The following is a 19,659-nucleotide window of genomic DNA, read 5'->3' as shown; positions in this document are numbered from 1 at the left end:
CTGAGAAGGACAGTTAATGTCTTTCTTGCTGTCCCTTTGTGTCTCAGGAATGATAATTTTCATATCCTTTTTAGAATCTTTAAGTACTGTGCAATCACATGGTCAGCAGAGTGCAGGAAACAGCAACAAAGCCATGTGATGAGACAGGTGCTACCTGCCCCATCCTGCTGATGGGGCACGGGAGGTCTGGGAAACAGAAGCCACATATAGAAGCTCACAAAGCTCTGGGTGGCAGGCAGACTTCATCCACACCTGTTCAGCATTCATAAACAACAGTGTGACCTTGGGCAGCTCTTGACCTTTCTGACCCCCTAGTTTCTTTACTGACTCAGACTTAGGTAATCTCTAAGATTCTTCTAATCTACATCTGATGTTCTGTATATCTTAAAAAGTAACTGCTCTAATCATTCTATAGAGGTGATGACCTTTCCTCCTGTGTAACTGGCAAGACTTGGAGTCCATGAATTATTCACTGGTTATGTAAGATACCAGGTCCATGAGATTTATGCTATCCTTGGAATACAGCAAACACCTTTATAGGCTAGTTTTAAATTTTTCTTGGCTAAGGAGGTGATTTGTTGAACACTGTATATCTTGGACATGTCGCAGAGAATCATCCAGGTCTAAAATGAAAACTGAGGCCAGAGCTGGTGGGGCTAGAGGGATGGGAAATGTACTGCCACTGCTGGGTGGACCACCCAAGTCAATCTGGACAAGGGACACCAGACCACAGTCCAGAGCACATGTTTCTATTCTGATTATTTACAGGAACTTCGTCTTTCTGCTCTTGTTCATGTGTTTGCTCACTAGTGCTCTGCAGGTGATACAGTGAGATATCTGCCTGTATCTCACTGGGAACCATCTAGAGGGATTGCTCCTCCTGTCACTGTCAGCTTCTCTTCACCTTTGCCAGAGCTACCTTGGAGTCTAGCTATATGTGGTGAGACTACAGCTAAGTATGGTATGTGTGTGTTGTGTTAACAAAACACAATGCATAGACACTGCCTTTGCCCTCAAGGAGCTCTTAGTGGAGGAGAGGAGAGAAACCAGTAAAGATTACAAAGTGATGTGATATGAGCAAAAATAGAGGCAATCGCTCAAGTGACACTCCAAACCCAGTCTGGGGAAAGAGCAGAGGATCAGAGAAGATACCCTGAGGCAACATCAGCAGTAAAGGTAAAGGGTGGGAGGAAAAGAGGGAATTCTTTCAGAAGTTTGCAATCCGGGCTGGGCACACTATCTCACGCCTGTAATCCCAGCACTTTGGGAGGCTGAGATGGGTGGATCATCTGAGGTCAGGAGTTCAAGACCAGTCTGACCAACATGGTGAAACCTCATCACTACTAAAAATACAAAAAAAAATTAGCCAGGCATTGTAGCAGGTGCCTGCAATCCCAGCTACTTGGAAGGCTGAGGCAGGAGTATTGCTTGAACCCGGGGGACAGAAGTTGCGTGAGATCACACAACTGCACTCAAGGCTGGGTGACAGAGCAAAACTCTGTCTCAAAAAAAAAAAAAAAAAGAAGAAGAAGAAGTTTGCAACCCATCAAGAAATCTAATGTTAAATGTCTCTATCATTCATTGGTGCTTTTCTAGACAATCCCTCACATCTCCTTTTAGTCTGGATTTTCTGTGGGAATACAACACAAGTCCTGGTAGGATAGGGGAGGGGCTGCGTGTTTCAGTGCATGGGAGTACAGCACATGACTAACAGAGAGCCCCTGTTGAGCTCCTTCTCCCTGGCACCCAAAGGTAGCAACTTCAGTCTCATCTGATTTCTTTTCCTTATCCCTACTGCTTATCTATTGTATACACCCGCACTATAGCACAAAAACAACCCCTCCGCAGTGTATGATGCATATGCATTATAACCTTGCTTTAGAAAAAATGAGTAGGAGTGAGAAGAGTAGAAAAAATAACTATTGGGTACTAGGCCTAGTACTAGATAATGAAATAATCTGTACAGCAAACCCTGTGACATGAGTTTACCCATGTAACAAACCTTTGCATGTTCCCCCAAACCAAAAATAAAAGTTAAGGAAACGAAAAATGAGCATACTTATTGGTGACTAGGTCTATAGATTTCTACCTTGGCCCATAGCAGGTTTGCAGACAAGACTAGCCCTTGAGATTTAACTACTATTCTACATTTATCCCACAATGACCCATGTCTTCAACTAGAAACCATCTTTCAGTAGAGCTCTGGCATATGTAGCAAAAACTCTCCTCACTTATTTTGGGCATGACTCTCTTGCTCTTTATTCAAAAGTTCCCAAAAGATGCCAAAATGTGGCCTTTAGTCTAAAGCTAAAGGAAGGGAAATGGTCCATGGGGACCAGATGTGCAAAAGTGCACCATGTGGCCAGAAATACCTCAAAATGTGGCCTGTAGAAGCAAAGACTGCTTTGGAGAAGAGGTAGGTGAGCAGTCAGGAAAGGATGGGAGATGAGCCCTCAGTCCCATTATTTAGGCTCTAGGCTCTCTTTTTAAGTAACGTTGAGCCACAAAAGATTTCAGATCATGACTGTATTGTTGTCTCATGCTGTTCGTCAATTACTTCAGTGTTGACTGAAGTAATGCTTCCAGGGTGCTAAGGACACCTTTTCCTTTATCCCAGTCTGCATTGGCCTGGCTTAGGAAAATTTCCACAGAGATAGTAGCGTATGGTAGAAAGAGCACAGGCTATGAAGTCAGGAAGACTTGGGTTCAGATCTGCAGGGGCAAGAAACACCTCCCCATCACTCCTTAAGCGCCTACTCAGAAAGCAGTTTTCCTGAAGACTGGGTGCTTTTTGACTCCCAGTTTCTTCCCCTGGGAAGTTCAGCTCATCATATTACCTAGCAGGGTTGTTGTGAAAATTATGAGTAATATAGTATTTGATGTAACCAGTACAGAATAAAAGGCTAAATAAATGATTATCATAATAATACCTGCAGTGCTGTCAGTTTCCAAGGATTACTGCATATACTGCACAACTCCAAGTCCTGCCATCCAAATGTTAACCTATGTGGACTGTGCCCCTAGTGTTGTGCAGTGCACAGCATGCACAGTTTTATGTAGGAGACTTAGACTTCCAACAAGCAATAATTTTCAGGGGACTTCAATGCTATGGGCTGCATGACTACAAAATGGATAGGGAATGGCCTTAAATATGACTTTCTCCCTTTCTAAAGAGAAATGATAGATTATCTGAATAATGTTTATTTGTTCTTCATCTAGCAAGAAATACCTCCACCGCTCCTTGAACACCTACTCAGAAAGCAGTTTTGAAAGTTGCAAAGAATACCACACATTTTGTCGCTGGTGCCACATGGTCTGCCATGGGGCTCATCTATCTTTTTCAACACACTATTTCTATGGGGTCTGGACCTTGTCCATAACAAGGCCTTGGATGCTGTGATGCAGAATGACACCATGAAAAGTAAATCTCAGCTACAAAAGCAAGGCCTAAAATTTTATATTTTCAGTTTTGTGATATCATGCAATAAGAGGTCTCACTGGGATCATTTCATCCAAACCAATCTCTCTATTCATCTTCTAGGCACTTAAGATTAATCTAAAAAAAATATATAGAGGCTGGATGCAGTGGCTTATGCCTGTAATCCCAGCACTTTGGAAGGCCAAGTGGGAGGATTGCCTGAGATCAGGAGTTTGAGACCAGTATAGCCAACATGGTGAAACCCCATCTCTAGTAAAAATACAAAATAAATAGCCAGGCATGGTGGCGTGTGCCTATAATCCTAGCTACTTGGGAGACTGAGGCAGGGGAATTGCTTGAACCAGGGAGGTAAAGGTTGCAGTGAGCTGAGATTATGCCACTGTACTCCAGCCTGGGCAACAGAGTGAGACTCCATCTCAAAAAAAAAAAAAAGAAAGAAAGAAAAAAGAAATCTATAGAGTTAGAAGAACTCTTAAAAATAAACTGATTTAATTATCTTGTTTTACAAATAAGGAAATAGACATCCAGATAAATTGGCACTATTAAGCAGTCATTATTGTAAGGACTGTAATAAAGTATAAGTTTCCAGGAGCACAGGCTTAATGGTCAGGTGGACAAGGACTGAAATCCTTGCCTGGCAGTCTAATACTTGTATGATTTAAAGCTATCTGAGTTATTAGTTTTTCCTCTGGGGAAAAAAAAATGGGAAAAACAATAAGCCAAACCAGGCCGGGCGCAGTGGCTCACACCTGTAATCCCAGCACTTTGGGAGGCCAAGGTAGGAGGATTGCTTGAAGTCAGGAGTTTGAGACCAGCCTGGCCTGAAACCTTGTCTCTACTAAAAATACAAAAATCAACTGAGCATGGTGGCAGGGGCCTGTAATCCCAGCTATTTGGGAGGCTGAGGCATAGAATCGCTTGAACCCAGGAGGTGGAGATTGCAGTGAGCCAAGATTTTGCAGCTGCACTCCAGCCTGGGTGACAGAGTAAGACTCTGTAAAAAAAAAAAAAAAAGAGAGAGAGAGAGAGAGAGAAAGCCAAATCAGTTTATATATTTTGAATTCCCAAATATACCATCTTGCCCCTTGAAACGCCATTTCACTGTTTAATAATTGTAAATGTTTAATCACCAAAGTTCCAAGGCAAAACTGTTGAAAAACAATCCACTGAAAAGCTCTCAGTGTCTCTGCTACAGAAGAGAAATGAATAGTTTCACTTGGTTTACTCTATTTGTGCTAGAATGTTTTCTTTGGCCAAGAAATTTATAAAATTTAGAGTACAAGCATCCTATCAACATTTTGAAATATTGTGTTCTACATGGTTTGCTTTTATAAAATCTCTATGGTTTATTCCAAAATAAACATAAACTTGAAGCAATTTCATTATTTGACATTTTCCCAAACAGATTCAAATGCTAGTACAAATGGAGTAACAACTGAATTTTTAATGGTCACCTTTTTTAGAAACCTTTTCAGATAAAACACAACCAAGAATAAACAAATGAACAAATAAGATATCCCAAAGCCTGTATTTCAGACCTCCTGAGAGAGTACCTCAATTCATAAACCATATACTCTTTCTTGGTCATAATTTGAGCAAGACTGATTTTCTTATTTCCCATCCCTCCCTAAAGTAATAATAGCAAATTAGATTAAAAGAAGCATTAGAGGCAGGCATCCTGACAGCAGCAAGAAAAGCTTACAGCAAGGCGAGGATACAGAAAAAAATAATAGAGGAAGAAAAAATTCAGAAACCAAAATTTAAAAATAAAATAGCAAAATGAGGCCTCCAATTTTTAAGGCAGATAGTTCAGTATACCTTAATAGTCCCTGAGGATATTTTAACATAGCATAATAGCTGACATTTATTAAGATAAATGAGAGTTGTCAAGTTGTTTCTTCAGGTTTAGAAAGTTAAAATAAAGCCTTGACACTTAAATTAGAAAGTTTCAGGTATTAGAAAAATCACTTGGGTGAAAATTTTTATTCTCTGACAATGTCAGATGAATGAGGTTTAATTGGGAATATTTTTTGCATTTAGAAATGTTATCAGGCCCATCCTCATAAACATTTTTCCCATTAATAGCAATTTGGTGGGTTAGCCAAGTCTTAGCCTAACAACAAAAAAAGTCAATCAATTTGTTCTCAAGCTGCCGATTACATGATTCTTTCCCTCAACCCTTGCTTACCTGCCTCTGCACTGGTTTGCATTCTTACAAACCCCCATGCATTCTTGTATAAGTCTAATTGAAATGGCACATCTTATGTGTATTTTTCATAATGCTTCTCTTCCCTGTCTCCCTGCCTCCTGGCATAACTAATTACCCTTCGATCTGTATTTTACAGCATTTCTTTCACAGTTCTAATATTACACCAAAAAACTTTACTGTAGTGCTGTCTTCCCTGAAAAGACTCCAGAATCATTCAGGGCAGGAAGCCCTGACTATGCATCCCTGTATCCTCAGAACTGAAAGATGATAGATGCTCAGACTTCCTTAATAAAGTCTGTTTAATTTTCTAGTTTAATTGTTAGAAACTATTTCAATGTTACATATGTGGTAATAAAAGAATTTCCTTAAATGTAAATATATATATATATATTCCTTTTTAAAAAACTAATTCTGAATGGTAACTTCATTGAAAATTCATTTAACTGAATATACTTTTAAAACACATGTAGTACTTCTTTTGGATAAATGACCATCTGGAATGTAAAATATTGCAAGCAGATTTAAGCATTTAATATTTTGTTCAACAGCAACTGGTGTTTGGATAGTCACATCGTTCAAATTACTAAGCTTGAAGACAGAAAGAGCTGATCTTTCTAACACATCCCACTTGTGGAATTGTTTGTGTTGACTCTCACCTCCTTAATCTCAGAGGTAATTAAATAATTCAACAGCCCTTTTGGACAGCTTGTTTCATACTTAATGTTCAAATTAATCAAATTTGACTATAAAATTAAATTTTATATTTGTAATCAAATTAAATATAAAGATTAAGCTATGAAATGTACCTTAGGCTTTGGTTTTTTAAGGAAATATTTCAAATGGGAGACATTTGTAATGAAAAAATCTCTTGTATACAAACCATATTTTCTTAACCTATTATTCTCCAAATTCCTCAGTAATTCTGCACAAAAATGCACAAATACTTTGATTAAGGATAGTGATTCAGAGAAGAATGCCAGAATACCATTAAGGACATGCAATTTTATTTAACAATATTACATTCAAAATCACAATGTCTCCTGCTTCTGGGAACAAAGTAACTACCTTGTCTGTTGTTAAGAATCCTAGTGGTACATTATAGAAAAACATGTGTAATATTTACATTGTTTAAATGAACACAGTGTTGTAGAAGCTCCTGCCTTATCTGTTCCGAAATAACAGACTTAATTAGTGAGCTCTCCTGGCTCTCCACAAGTGCTCCCTGACCCTTGTTTCCATGTGCCTGATCCTGCCTCCTGAGACATCAGCCCATGTCTGTGGTACCTGAGTCTGTGGCTGTTACCATGGAAAGGGATGGCCTTGCAGCAACTCCATCTCACAACGGAATGCAGGAGGAATAAAACATGAGCTGCCAAGAGCCTCATCCAGCCATAAGTGAGTCTCAGGGCAATGAGAAAAACTCTGACACATTCAAAATGAGAGCTGATGCTCATACACTGACATAAGGAAGGCTGCTTACTTCATAAGTGTTCCACTGTCAGGTGGATATCAGATCACCAACTACAGGTTTCTGAAGTGTCATTAGCCTTCTCAATGAAACAGGAAAGTTGAGATCTAAACAAAGAAGCCAGAAGAGATTGACCAACCATGTGGCTCAGGAAAGGTCAGGTCAGGGGGTCCAGTTTGAATAAGGGGAATAATGTTGAATAAAGAATGCCTTGGTCTCTTCATGTTATGAGAAATAGCCAAACTCTACCTTAGAAGCTCCCTAACCCTGTTGCAAACACAGCTCTGTGGCAGAAACAGACCTGGGATTCACCATGCCCACTTCTCTTCCTTCCAAGGCACACATTTACAACTACAATTCCCAGCCTCCCTTAAAGTTGATTGTGGTCATGTGGCTGAATTCCAGTCAATGTTGCCTCTGCTTTCAGGTGCCACTTACAGGCCTGGCCCACAAAATGGGCCCTCCACGTGCTCCTCCCATATTCCTCTCTTGATCCATGTCAATGCTCAGCTATAGGCCAGCTTAGAAAACAAAAGGTGAAAATTAAAGAATTTTCATCAGCCCAAGTCCTACCTCCCTTCCCACTTCTGATTGGATTTACCTAAGTAAGAAACAAACTTTCTCTTTTTTGAGAGAAGGTCTCACTATGCTGTCCAGGCTGGTCTTGAACTCCTGGGTCTCAAGTAATTCTCCCATGTCTGCTTCCTGAGTGGCTGGGACTACCATTGTGAGCTACCACTGTGCCCAGCTTGAAATAAGCTTTCTGATTTCAAGGTATTGAGGTTTCAGGATTTTGCAGCTAGGTTTACTTTTAATAAAATCAATGCACTTTATCTTGCAAAAAGCATTCACCTTCAGCCTATCCACAATAAGCCGAGCCATTCCTGGATTGAGAACTAAAGCCAGATATCTGGCAGGAAGCCTAGTTTAATTTTTTGGAGACTAAAGAAATATTTGGCAAGTTTCTGTTTGAAATTAGTTACAATGCGTGTACCAATGCACAAAAAGCTCCTAATTTCTCTTGCCATGGAATGGAAATTTTTCTCTAAACTGACACCTGATGACATTTCACATACCTGGGGAGGGTGTTGGGGAAAGCTCTTGTTTCAACTATCATCTCCAAAGAAGTGTGAGCACGTGCTCCTCAAACTGTGTTGTTTCCTCCTCCCAGGCAGTGAAAGTACACAATACAATGGCAAAAATTCTTGGCAGGATATTAGAACATGCTATTCAGTGACAACCATAGTTTACAAATTGAAAGAACTGGGCAGCTACTGCCGTCTAGCTCTCAGAACTCGGATGAGAAGGAGATGGCCAAAGACTGACTTAAACTCAAATTCTGAAATTGAATTAAATTTATCTAGTAATGGATGTCACTTGGGTGCCTCCTCGGGCCTCTGCACTTACATAGCTCTTTTGATGGAAACAACTTCTGTGGGAGAAAAACCTGAGGAAATATGAAATCCATAGTTCACCCTATGACACAACACTTTGCTATCTACCCAAGTGACTTCTCAATGTCCCCCTGTCCCAGCCTTTTGCTAGAGAGGTACAAGGCAAGAAACAAAGACTTCAAATGGGAGAGGAAGACATGACTGCCACATTCTGAGTTACAGAACCTTATAGTGTGGTGGAAAGTGAAGGTGAAAAGTGAAATTACTAGAGTGACATTTTTGTAGTGATCTATAATCAACCCAAACTAGAGAGAGAGACATTCTGTTTAGTAAAGATACCACAGAATGGTGTATCTGCATTCTGCAGCCTGATTCTCCAGATTCAAGTACTGGCTTTATCACATACTTACTGGCTAATGTTGGCCAGGATCTTTATTAAGGCTCAATTTCCTTCCACAAAATGGAGATCATAAAAATAGGCACCACATGTACATGAATCATTGGGAAAGAATCAATGGAATGATCTAAGGAATGTGCTAGCCGTATAATAAATATTCAATAAACAGTTGTTGATATTAGGAAAAGAAGGCAGATGTCATGGACTTTGGTCAGCTCACCCAGGAAGGTCTGTCCAAGGTCTAGGAATGAAGCATGGCTGCAACAACGCCCATGTTTACTAGAAAAACAGATTTGTGGTAACCATGCTGTTAAGGCATGTTCTAAGCTGACTCAGAGCCCATGTCCCATACAGAAGGTAATAAAAAAAAAAACAGCAAACACATAGATAGTGGTTTATAACATATAGAGTATTTTCACATATACTTTGGATCTAATCTTTAAAATCCCAGAAGATGGATAACACAGATGTTTTTATTTCCACCATATAGATGACAAAATCAAGGCTTGGAAAGGAGAGGCATTTTGCTAAAATCCACACAACCAGCCAGAAACAGAGCTAGGATTTAAACCTAGATGTTTCTTTCTTTTTCGTTGAGACAGAGTCTTGCTCTGTCGCCAGGCACCAGGCTGGAGTCCAGTGACGTGATCTTGGCTCACTGCAACCTCCACCTCCCGGGTTCAAGCAATTCTCCTGCCTCAGCCTCCCAAGTAGCTGGGACGACAGGTATGCCCCACCTATGCCCAGCTAATTTTTATATTTTAGTAGAGACCATGTTTCTCCATTTCACCATGTTGGCCAGGACGGTCTCGATCTTTTGACCTTGCGATCCACCCACTTTGGCTTTCCAAAGTGCTGGGATTACAGATGTGAGCCACCGTTCCTGGCCAAACCTAGGTGTTTCTATTCCAGAGACAAGAGATAGATCCTATATGTATGGAGAGAGGATGTGAGAGACAGACAAGGCATCTGATCCATGTTAATCAGAAAAGATTTTAAATCAGGGTATGAATGAAAATCTTAGAAGAACAAGGTTCTAAGTGAAGCAAGGAGGAAAGCAGCATGTCAAGACCATTTGCTAAGGCTTGGAGAATTTTCCCAGGCTTTTGGGGCTCATAGAGGGACTCTTACCTAAAGGAAGATCAGGGAGGCAAAATGACAGAGGGCCCGGTGACACTTCAAGGGGGAATGGTAATTATGGCTTTTGCTGAAGGGCCCTTCCTATGCACTCAGCATTGTGCTAAAACTTTTATGGATATTATCTCATTTAATCTTCTCAACTCTATGAATATATAGCACTGTTATTCTTATTCTGATTTTACTGGTGAGAAGACTGAGGTTCCAGGTCACTTAGATTGTAAGGGGTTGAATTTAGACCTAAGTCAGCAGGACATTAGAACTTATATTAATCTGTCCCCAGTTTATATATCTGCTGAGGCTTATAGAAGAGTCGAGGCACAATGTCTCTAACTGGGTAATACCACAACCGCACAACAACCTGAAGGGTAAATGTGAAAAACTAATAAATCAAGCTGTATACATAGCTAAGGCTAAATTTTAAACTCATAGTATGATATCACCCCACCCAAGAGAAGCAGAGTATTTGGTACATAGAGACAGAACTAGAAAGGCTGACTTTGAATATGGAGTAGAATAACAAAGGCTCAAAGAGATAACCTGGAACACACTTGAGCGTATTCAGCAGGGAGGTAGCTCAGGGAATATTTTACCCCCTTAATGGGAAAAGACGACAAAAATAATCAACAATTGACAGAAAACAAATAGGCAGAACCACACTCTCCTTCACTGAAGGATATGGGTTGTAACAAGTCCATGAGGTTGTTGTATGAATTAAACAGAATGACTATAGAAAACCTTGGGAAGATGGCATGATGCTTTATAAATGCTTGATAATTATGAAGGAGATGAAATAAGTAGTCCTTTGTGTATCACCTTGAGAATTTTTGTCAGATCTGAATTCCCTTGCTACTTATATTCAGTGAATAATTTCCTCTAAATTGATTCACTTCTTTTAAAATTTACCCTTGTCCCCTGCTATCATAGCCATGAGTTCATAGATTTTAGGTATATTGTACATATTTCTTCCTAATAGTCATGAGCATAAATTATCAACCCATTGAAAGATTTAATTTCCACATGCCCCCCAAAATCATCTCTGGCACAATTAGGATTCCATAGCTTGGGAAACACTGAAAGCATGTGAAGAACCCTGGACAAGGAACCAGGAAACCTGGGATCTAGGCCTAGGTGATCATGCACAACGCCTTTATGAGGCATATTCCCTCACAGGCAAGTAAGAGAACACATGCTCTGTGTTGTGTGAAGGCAAATGAGATAAACAAGAATACCACAGATCATAAGTATTTGTGTTACTCTGTCTCCTTCTATTAAATAACACTTTTAAAAAAATTAAACGTATCTGTCAGTAATCAACCAATTACTAAAATAACACACTTTGAAAATCAAAGTGAATTTTTCTCCTTTTCCTGCAACTTCAAAACAAAGCATCACCTCATCCCCTCTTTCTTTCAGAGAAAATTGGCCCCTCAGCCAATTTTCCTACTGTTACATGAGCCCGTTCCCTGGAATGTCAGAGAGATCTCAGAGAAAGAGGAGCTGGAGCTGACACTCTATCTAGTTTCCAACATCCAGTTAGGAAAGAACCTTACGGGCAAGTCAGAAGACCAAAGTAGAGGCACTGCCTTACAGGTGTCATAGTCATTGAGAAGAACCCCCTTGCTCCCCCCGACACACACACACACCAAACTAAGAGGAATCTAAAACTGAGAAACTGGCTCAGTTTTGCCAAGATAAACAAAAAAGCGGTCACAAAGGTGCACACTGAATGAAGGCCCTGAGCATTTGGCTGCTATTGTGGAGTGGATGTGCCTGTCCAGGGATGCCTACTTCCAACTCACCACCCTGGTGGTGCAGCTACACAGGGCAATGGCAGCCTCATAGACAAGTCAAAGGATATCATTACCATCTTTAGTGACCATGGCAACCCCAACCCTCCCTAGAGGCTGCTGCTAGGATGCTGTAACTTTCTCTGACTACCTAAATCCTGTCCTGTTGAGGTTCACCCTCCCACTCGTAGCCCAATCATTCAGTGGTCCAAGATTTTCTCTAACATGCAAAACAACAGAACGATAAGCTAGGAGGCAATCTTCCTAGCATTTAACTAAAATCCACAGATTTGTAAACTACATACAAATGTCCTCATATTTCCAATATCTCTGAAAAGATACTTCAATGTAACTTCTCATACAAACATGACAAGAATTACAGCCTTAGGGAGAATGTATCTGCCCTAACAAATAGATATCTTTCAGAAAATGAAGAGTTTCCTCTTCAACAAGAAAAAAAATTAATCAATAGCCTTTTCTAAGAAAAAAAATTGGTTTGAATAATTTAGAGTTATTCCATTGTAGCTCACTTCCATCTTTCCACACTCCATCCCTGATATCATCTTACTGATGCTGTTCACTATGTTCTAGGTATGTGGAAAAGGAGGAAGGTGGCAGAGAGAAGCACCCAAATTGATTGAGTGTCTACTCTACACAGGATGTTTTACATCATTTCATGGAATCCCTATAGCAGTCTTATGAGCTAGGTATTTTTATGCCTATTTACAGAATCAGTGTAAGCGCGCTCCAGAAAAGAGAGGCATCCCTGCTTTTAGCATCTCCAATAACAGTCTCATGAAAATAGCAAAGGTAAAGACTATGTGTCAGGAATGATGCTAAGATATTTGTATAATATATTTACTACTATATGTGCCTACTGCTGTTTTGTGAGCTATACTTACTTAAGTCATTTGAGCCCCCATAACAACCCTAAGGTAGTACTGCCATTCATTACCCACTTTTTATAGCTGAAAAGACTAAATCACATAGCTGGTAAATGGTAGAGCCGGGGCTTGAATCCAGCAGTCTAGCTCCAGGATCTGTGGTCTCAACCAAAACCAACTGCTTCTCTTAGGCAAGGGAGTGACCCGGAGCCTCCAGGCTAGTAGGTGGTGATGCTGAGATGCAGGCTGCAAGCCACCAGACCCTAGAGCTCCTTTTCATCACCAGGCCCAACTACACTTCCCTTTGCCAAAGCTAGTACCTACATTTGATACCTAAGAAGCTCCCTCTCCTTGGGGATTTGGGGGATTTTGCACTATTATTTGCATTACACACATTCTCTCTCCCCTGGACTTCCCCTCTGCCTAAAAACATCCACAGATCAGCTTTCTACAAATTTCCACCCAGACTCTGCTACAGACTTCAACTATCATCCTCTCTCCTCTGCATCGCCTCTTCTTGACAGTGGCCTGCACTCACTGCCTCTCCTCCATGCCTGCTCTCTGACCAACTCCCCAGTCTCCAAAGTAGTCAGATGGCCTCCTCTCCTCCTGTTCTCCTGGCCACACTCCCAGATCCAGCCTGCAAGAAACTTTGAAGGATGCTGTCAGGAGCCTCATGAACAGAAGCAGCTCTCCTCTCCATATTCATTTTCTGCCCCCTTCGTCTGTACCTGCTCACTCTTCCCTCCATGTGGATTACCTTTCCCTCCCCATCTCCTCCTGATCAAGTCCTGCACATCTTCCAAGTCCATATCCAATCATTCCTAGCCTGCAGGCAACTAGAATCTTTTCTAATTTCATCTTTGTGTCACCTACAGGGCCTTGCACAAACAAGAATCTCAGTCAACGGCGGTTAAATGTTCACTCACTGACCTCCAGCTTGATACCTAAGAATATCTTCTTGCGTAAACTTCTTGCATCAATTCAGATTCTTTCATAAACTCAGCCAAAGGCTTCTAAGCACTTGGATCACCTGCTGCCTGTTGACAGGAACCAAGTTTACCAAAACTCACCTGGAGAACTAACTGTCTTTTCTCACATAGAATCACATACAGCCTTCTAGAAGTGTGAGTAAACACTTTCCGGAAGTCAAGCAGTATTGAGAGCAGAGAGAGAAAATATTAAGAGTGTGTCTCAGTATAACTACTGACCTAAATAATAAGAAACATTCATTAAGGTGGTAAAAATCAGCACCAAAATGCTATAGCTAAATTTTCATTCACATGTCAGTTTGTCCTACTAAATGTTCCTACTAATTTTAATTTAATAGGTTCAGTCAACTATGGTTTGAAATGTGAATGCCAATAGTATTTAAAAGGTCTTTGTATTCCATCTCCAAGTCACTTTTCCTCAGGAGGATGGTATCCATGAATTCTTAAAAAACTTTTGGTGAGGATATTCAAAGGTCTCTTATAAATATTAACTGAGCACAACAGGATGCTCAGCTCTTGGTACTTGGTGAAGTATACACTTTTGTTGGGGATTTTTGTAGTCATCCATCCTTAATTATCGTCATAGGCCTTAAATACGTGGTGTACAATGTGGGTTATATCTCAAGTCCTATTTTACAGAGTGTGAAAACAAAGCACATTACTCTTTCGAATCACTGTACATTATCTCATTTAAGTTTTACAACAGTTCTTTATAATGGTGTGAGTCCCCTTTTGCAGTCAAAGAAATTGAGACTTGGAAAAGTTCCTTAACTTACCCAATAATTTGTTGATCTACAAAACTCAGTGTTAAAGATTCCATATAAACATTATATAGTATAGAGAAAGCATTCTTGAATATTGCCAGTGAGAAGGTATGAGAAAAATGTTTCCAGAAAGCAATTGGATAATATTCATTAAGAATAAATATACTTGCATATGTATATATGTATAGATGTCTGTTTGTATCTATATACATACATAATAATTAGTCCATTAATTGCACGACTAGAAATAGAGCCTCCACCGGACGCAGTGGCTCAAGCCTATAATCCCAGCACTTTGGGAGGCAGAGGTGGATGGATCACTTGAGGTCAGGAGTTCAAGACAAGCCTGGCCAACATGGTAAAACCCCATCTCTACTAAAGACACAAAAATTAACCAGGCTTGGTGGTGGGTGCCTGTAATCCCAGCTACTTGGGAGTCTGAGGCAGGAGAATCGCTTGAACCCTGGAGGCAGAGGTTAGAGTGAGCCGAGTTCACGCCATTGCACTCCAGCTTGGGCAACAGAGTGAGACTCTGTCTCAAAAAAAAAAAAAAAAAGAAGAAGAAGAAAGATAGAAATAGAGCCTAAGCAAATAAGCAGAGATATGATGTTTTTTTTTCCTTGAAGTTGTGGGTACATGTGCAGATCGTGCAGGATTTTTACATAGATATACACATGCTATGGTGGTTTGCTGCATCCATCCCTCCGTCATCTACATTAACTATTTCTCCTAATGTTATCCCTCCCCAATCCCCCCACCCCCTGCTATCCCTCCCCAGCCTCTCCACCCACCAAAACAGGTCCTGGTGTGTGATGTTCCCCTTCCTGTGTCCATGTGTTCTCATTAACAATAACGATAAATAGTAAATAAAAGAATGGCTAAGCAACAATATAGTCATAAGATGTAGTCCTTAGAAAATTTTAAATAGTTTTTAAGATAATGAGATAGATTAGTGTAATATTAAGTGAAAAAAGGAATGATATTATCAATTCTGACTTCCACTCATGATCCAAATACAAAACGTTGGGGAAAGCATGCCAAAATATTAACAGTGGTCGTCTTTTCTGCTTTATATTTTTCTGCTTTCAAACTTTTCTAAAAGTTCATGTTACTTTTGTAATCAGAAAAAAATGTTCCTCAAAAACAATAATTTCTAAAAAACATGCCCACAGTTACACAGGCAGCAAGAAGAAAAGCCAGTCCTTTGCCTTCAACTCCCCATTCTTCCTCAGTGTGCAGAGGCATGAGCTGTCATATTAAAAAAATCAGTATCATAGAGTTATCAGTCAACTCTGAGAGGAACAATAAATCTGTATTAAGCAAATTATGTTATATTGTTTCATTATATAGTCATATGTAAATACAGCCCAGAAAAGGAGTCAGAACTACTTACCACAAACCTAATGTGTATTCCCTATCTGGCTTCTTGCAATTTTATTTCTTGAATGTACCAGGACTACTGAAGATCCCCCACCTCTAATGCTTTCTTCCAATAATTTAATAATACTCTTTGTTTCAAATATAAGTTATCACAGAATCTGAACATAAGCAATCCTCAAATTCCTCAAGACTAGAATTAACCTGATGTAAAATATTTTAATTACATCTTCCAAGAAAGGAAACAAGTTTGAGTTTCCTAGCAATTCCTTATTGATGAACATCAACCAAAAACCCACAGAATTACTACCAATAGCAAATGTGTAATGTCTTTGAGGACTCTTCAATACATTTCATATTCTGTCCTGTATGTAAATAATTTTTCACGGACAGATAAATTTTTTAATAGAAGTTAATCATATTTACCTTCACATACAAGTTTCTAATGGAGATATCAGTCATGGGCCATGCTCTTGGAAGAAAGAACAATTGGAAGTCCAACAAAATTTTCGGTAACTTCTCAATGGCCGACATTTATGAATGAAAGAAAACTCTGGGTGACTTGGGGGATTGCACATTCTATTGCTTACATTAAAATTGGAAGAGATTGCACGATCAGACGTTGCTATCTTTTCCAAGGAGATTGTCCAGGAATCTCAAGAACTCAACAGAGGTATGTAGTTCCAACATTTCAGAGGTAGAAAAGTTGCTGGTGATGAGAAAAATTGCCTTAGTTTCCTGAGCCATGCAAACATTGAACTCTGTAGTAAATGTATTTAATTTATAAATGGAGTTAGTTCCAACTACACTGAACATACTCGTTTCTTCCTGCTGCAATAATGAAGGAGGATGAGATACTTTAATTTTTGATTATGTAAGGTAGATATACCTTCACTCTTTTTCAACCCTTTCACTAAACAAGGGAAACACAAGACTACTGTCAACCAGTGGTTAATAACATTGCCCCATGGGTTATCATAGGAGACATTAATTCTGGATCATGTCTAATCTATTCTGATTAAAGAACAGAACATTATTGTTTAAGTAAAGCAAAAAAGAGCAGAGATTTGCTTTTCCCCAAAAGTTTCTCACTAAACCTGGTTACCTTAATTAATATGCCACTCTGACCTGTTAAATGTTGTTCCAGTGTCAGATAATAAAGAATTCTGTGGTCCTGTATGTGACTCTTTAAAGGAAGTTTCTGGGATAGTGTAAGTCAAGGAATACTTATGGAAGAAAACAATTTTCAATGCTTTCCTTTGCCACTTAACTCTTTTTCCTAGAGAGTCTTTAATAATAGCTTTAAGATTTATAGATGCGAGACACATAATAGTTTGAGACATGAGAGATGTAACAAGATACACCCCCAACACTAACGAGCTCGTTCAACCTTTCTTTAAAAGAGACTATCCTCCTTGGGTCTTCCTCCCATGTACCCTAAATATGGGCCCAACAGCATATACAAGAGCTTCAGACAAACCACTCTGGCCATGAATACCAAATGTATTTCACAGAACATTTCCAGAAACTTTATTTTGTGCTAATTTTTAAATGTTCATTTTAAAATAATAGCTTAAGTTTTAAAATATCTATTACTGCCTTGAAAAAGGGAAAATGAAAGTTGAGAAGTTTTAAAGTACAAGTTTTTAGTCTATATGCACAAGTAAATTCAATTATTAAATACGTTTTTCTGTAGTGTCTTTTCGGAATTAGAAATTTAAGCAGAAAGGCAGCTCAGAGAGCACTGGATGCTTTGATACAGACTGCATTGCAGAATTTCAGTGCCACCACAAAGTCTCTACAAAAGGAGCTTTCCATACATTGACCATGTAATTGGAACCATTTTTCATCTCAAATGAATTTTTATTACCATTTAATGACATAGCTATTCTAGCTTTATTTTCACAGTATTTTTTCTACCAAAATTATCTTTAATTCCTACGAGACTTTTGGTACAAATCATAGAAAATAAGCATCCTTAAACTTCAGGACTCCAGACACTTTTTACTCAGTGCATTTTGCCTTGGAACACTGGATTTGTGAAATTATCCTTCCTCTGCTTTATTTGAAGCTGAAACTGAGAAAAGAACGGCAAGAAAACCCATAGATATTTGCCTTGCATTTATCTCCTTTTTAAAAGAAACCTTTTTCTCCTGATGTTATCTGTCTTAGACATGGGGCTCAGGTCCCTATATTGGTGGTCAATACATTCCATTCTGCATCCCTATGGCCAGTCTGACCCTTCATTCAACAAGTTCACACTGCTCAACTACACACTTTTCAAACAGGCAGAACAAATGTGCTTCCCTCATCCCCAAGTTCTCAGGACAAAGGAAATGCTGAAAGATTGCAAACTCTTTTTTGTAGTTATTTTAGAAAAGAGCATTTTCCTACCATCTCTGAACTCCTGATTTTTACATAAGAAAAATCATAATGTTCTTTTGTCCTGTCAGCTCCTAAGCATCCACTGCCTCCTTGTAAGGGGTCTTTTCTGAATAACAATGCAGGGAGCGTTATTTGCCATTTGCACCAAGATCCTGCTCTTTGTGGTTACACATTCTGAAGTGCCAATCATCTGTAAGGCAATTAGAGCGGTTAAGATTCCAGCAGCACAGAAAAGAAACCAAAGTGCTCTCCAGGGCACCTTCAAATGGCGTCTCCCAAAGCCCACGCAGAGCAGGAGCAGCTTACCTGTACCGCATGCCCGTGGTGTAGGCGGTGGTGTGCTCGCTGGACAGGTCGCAGAGCTTTAGGTAGCAGTTCATCTCCACTTCGCGAAGCAGAGCCAGTTGCCGCGCCCTGAGCTTGCTTTGCCCTGAGGGGCTAAGGCTGCTGTCTTTACCATTTTCAGAGGCTTTCTTGGGAGATCTGTCTTTCCCTGATACAGAAAATCCAGACTGTTTCCTTAACTTTGTGTTCTCCTCTGAGATCTGACTCCCCGCTGCCCCTGTCCGGGCTGCCAGCATCGTGGAGATTTGTGCCTTTCAGAGAAGAGTGGAAGTCACCGTCATCAAAGTAATCTGAATTGATTTTTCTGCTTCTGCCTCCCTCCCTCGTCCCTGCCCATTCCACCTCTCTTAACCTTATCCTGCCACAAAGCTGTAACTGAGCCCCGTCTGTGGCGTGGGATGAAAGTGTATCTCTAACCTTTCCTAATGAAGAGGTAAGGTGGCCACTACCTGTGATATCTTGGAACATGGAAATTTTTAAAAACAACTTCCAACAACTTTGTAATACTGAAGTTTGGCAGTGCTATTTTTTCTACAAAGTTAGGACTTTTGCTTTATTTAATAGTGGCAACTCTGAACCTTTGGTCATATAGGTTTGGTAAATTAGATCTGATAATCATGTTAGAGTTATAAAAGATTTCTGGAGGCTCATTAGACATTCCTGATTAGAGTCCCTTTGGAGTTTTAAAAGTTTAATGTGAATTTCCTCAAATAAGTTTAACACTATCAATGCAAGGAGAAGGTTATTCCTCTTGTGTAAACCTTAACATTTTAAATTTATTTTATATTTCTTTGAATGTCAGTGAATCATATAATGTATGTCAGGCACTCTTTCATTCCTAATGTGAGAATGGTAAACTCCCATAACTGATTCAGTAACTGCCCCTCCCAGCACTTCTGACAAATGGAAACCATGAGAATCATTTGGTAATTGGGAAGATGAAGACCAAAGTTGGAGTGATAAACAGAAGAGTAGGAGGGAATGGTGAGAGCCTGTATGTGCATGGATGTGTAGGTGTGTGCCCAGTATACATGAAAACGGAAGGAAGGAAGGAAGGAAGGAAGGAAGGAAGGAAGGA

At 39.8% G+C, this 19,659-nt stretch overlaps 1 protein-coding gene across 1 annotated transcript in view; it reads right to left on the bottom strand.

Annotated features, from left to right (window-relative positions):
• KCNAB1 (potassium voltage-gated channel subfamily A member regulatory beta subunit 1) overlaps positions 1 to 18,956 on the bottom strand; it is a 394,665-nt gene extending 375,709 nt beyond the window's left edge. The window contains exon 1 of the mRNA XM_037736473.1: positions 18,543 to 18,956. Within this exon, the coding sequence (XP_037592401.1) occupies positions 18,543 to 18,817 (275 nt within the window). The 5' untranslated portion in view covers positions 18,818 to 18,956. The remainder of the gene's footprint in view (positions 1 to 18,542) is intronic.
• Between the last annotated feature and the right edge of the window lie 703 nt (positions 18,957 to 19,659).

Source organism: Cebus imitator, unplaced genomic scaffold (assembly GCF_001604975.1).
Source record: "Cebus imitator isolate Cc_AM_T3 unplaced genomic scaffold, Cebus_imitator-1.0 Scaffold25, whole genome shotgun sequence".
Classification (NCBI taxonomy): Eukaryota; Metazoa; Chordata; class Mammalia; order Primates; family Cebidae; genus Cebus; species Cebus imitator.
This window is presented reverse-complemented; position numbering and strand designations above follow the sequence as displayed.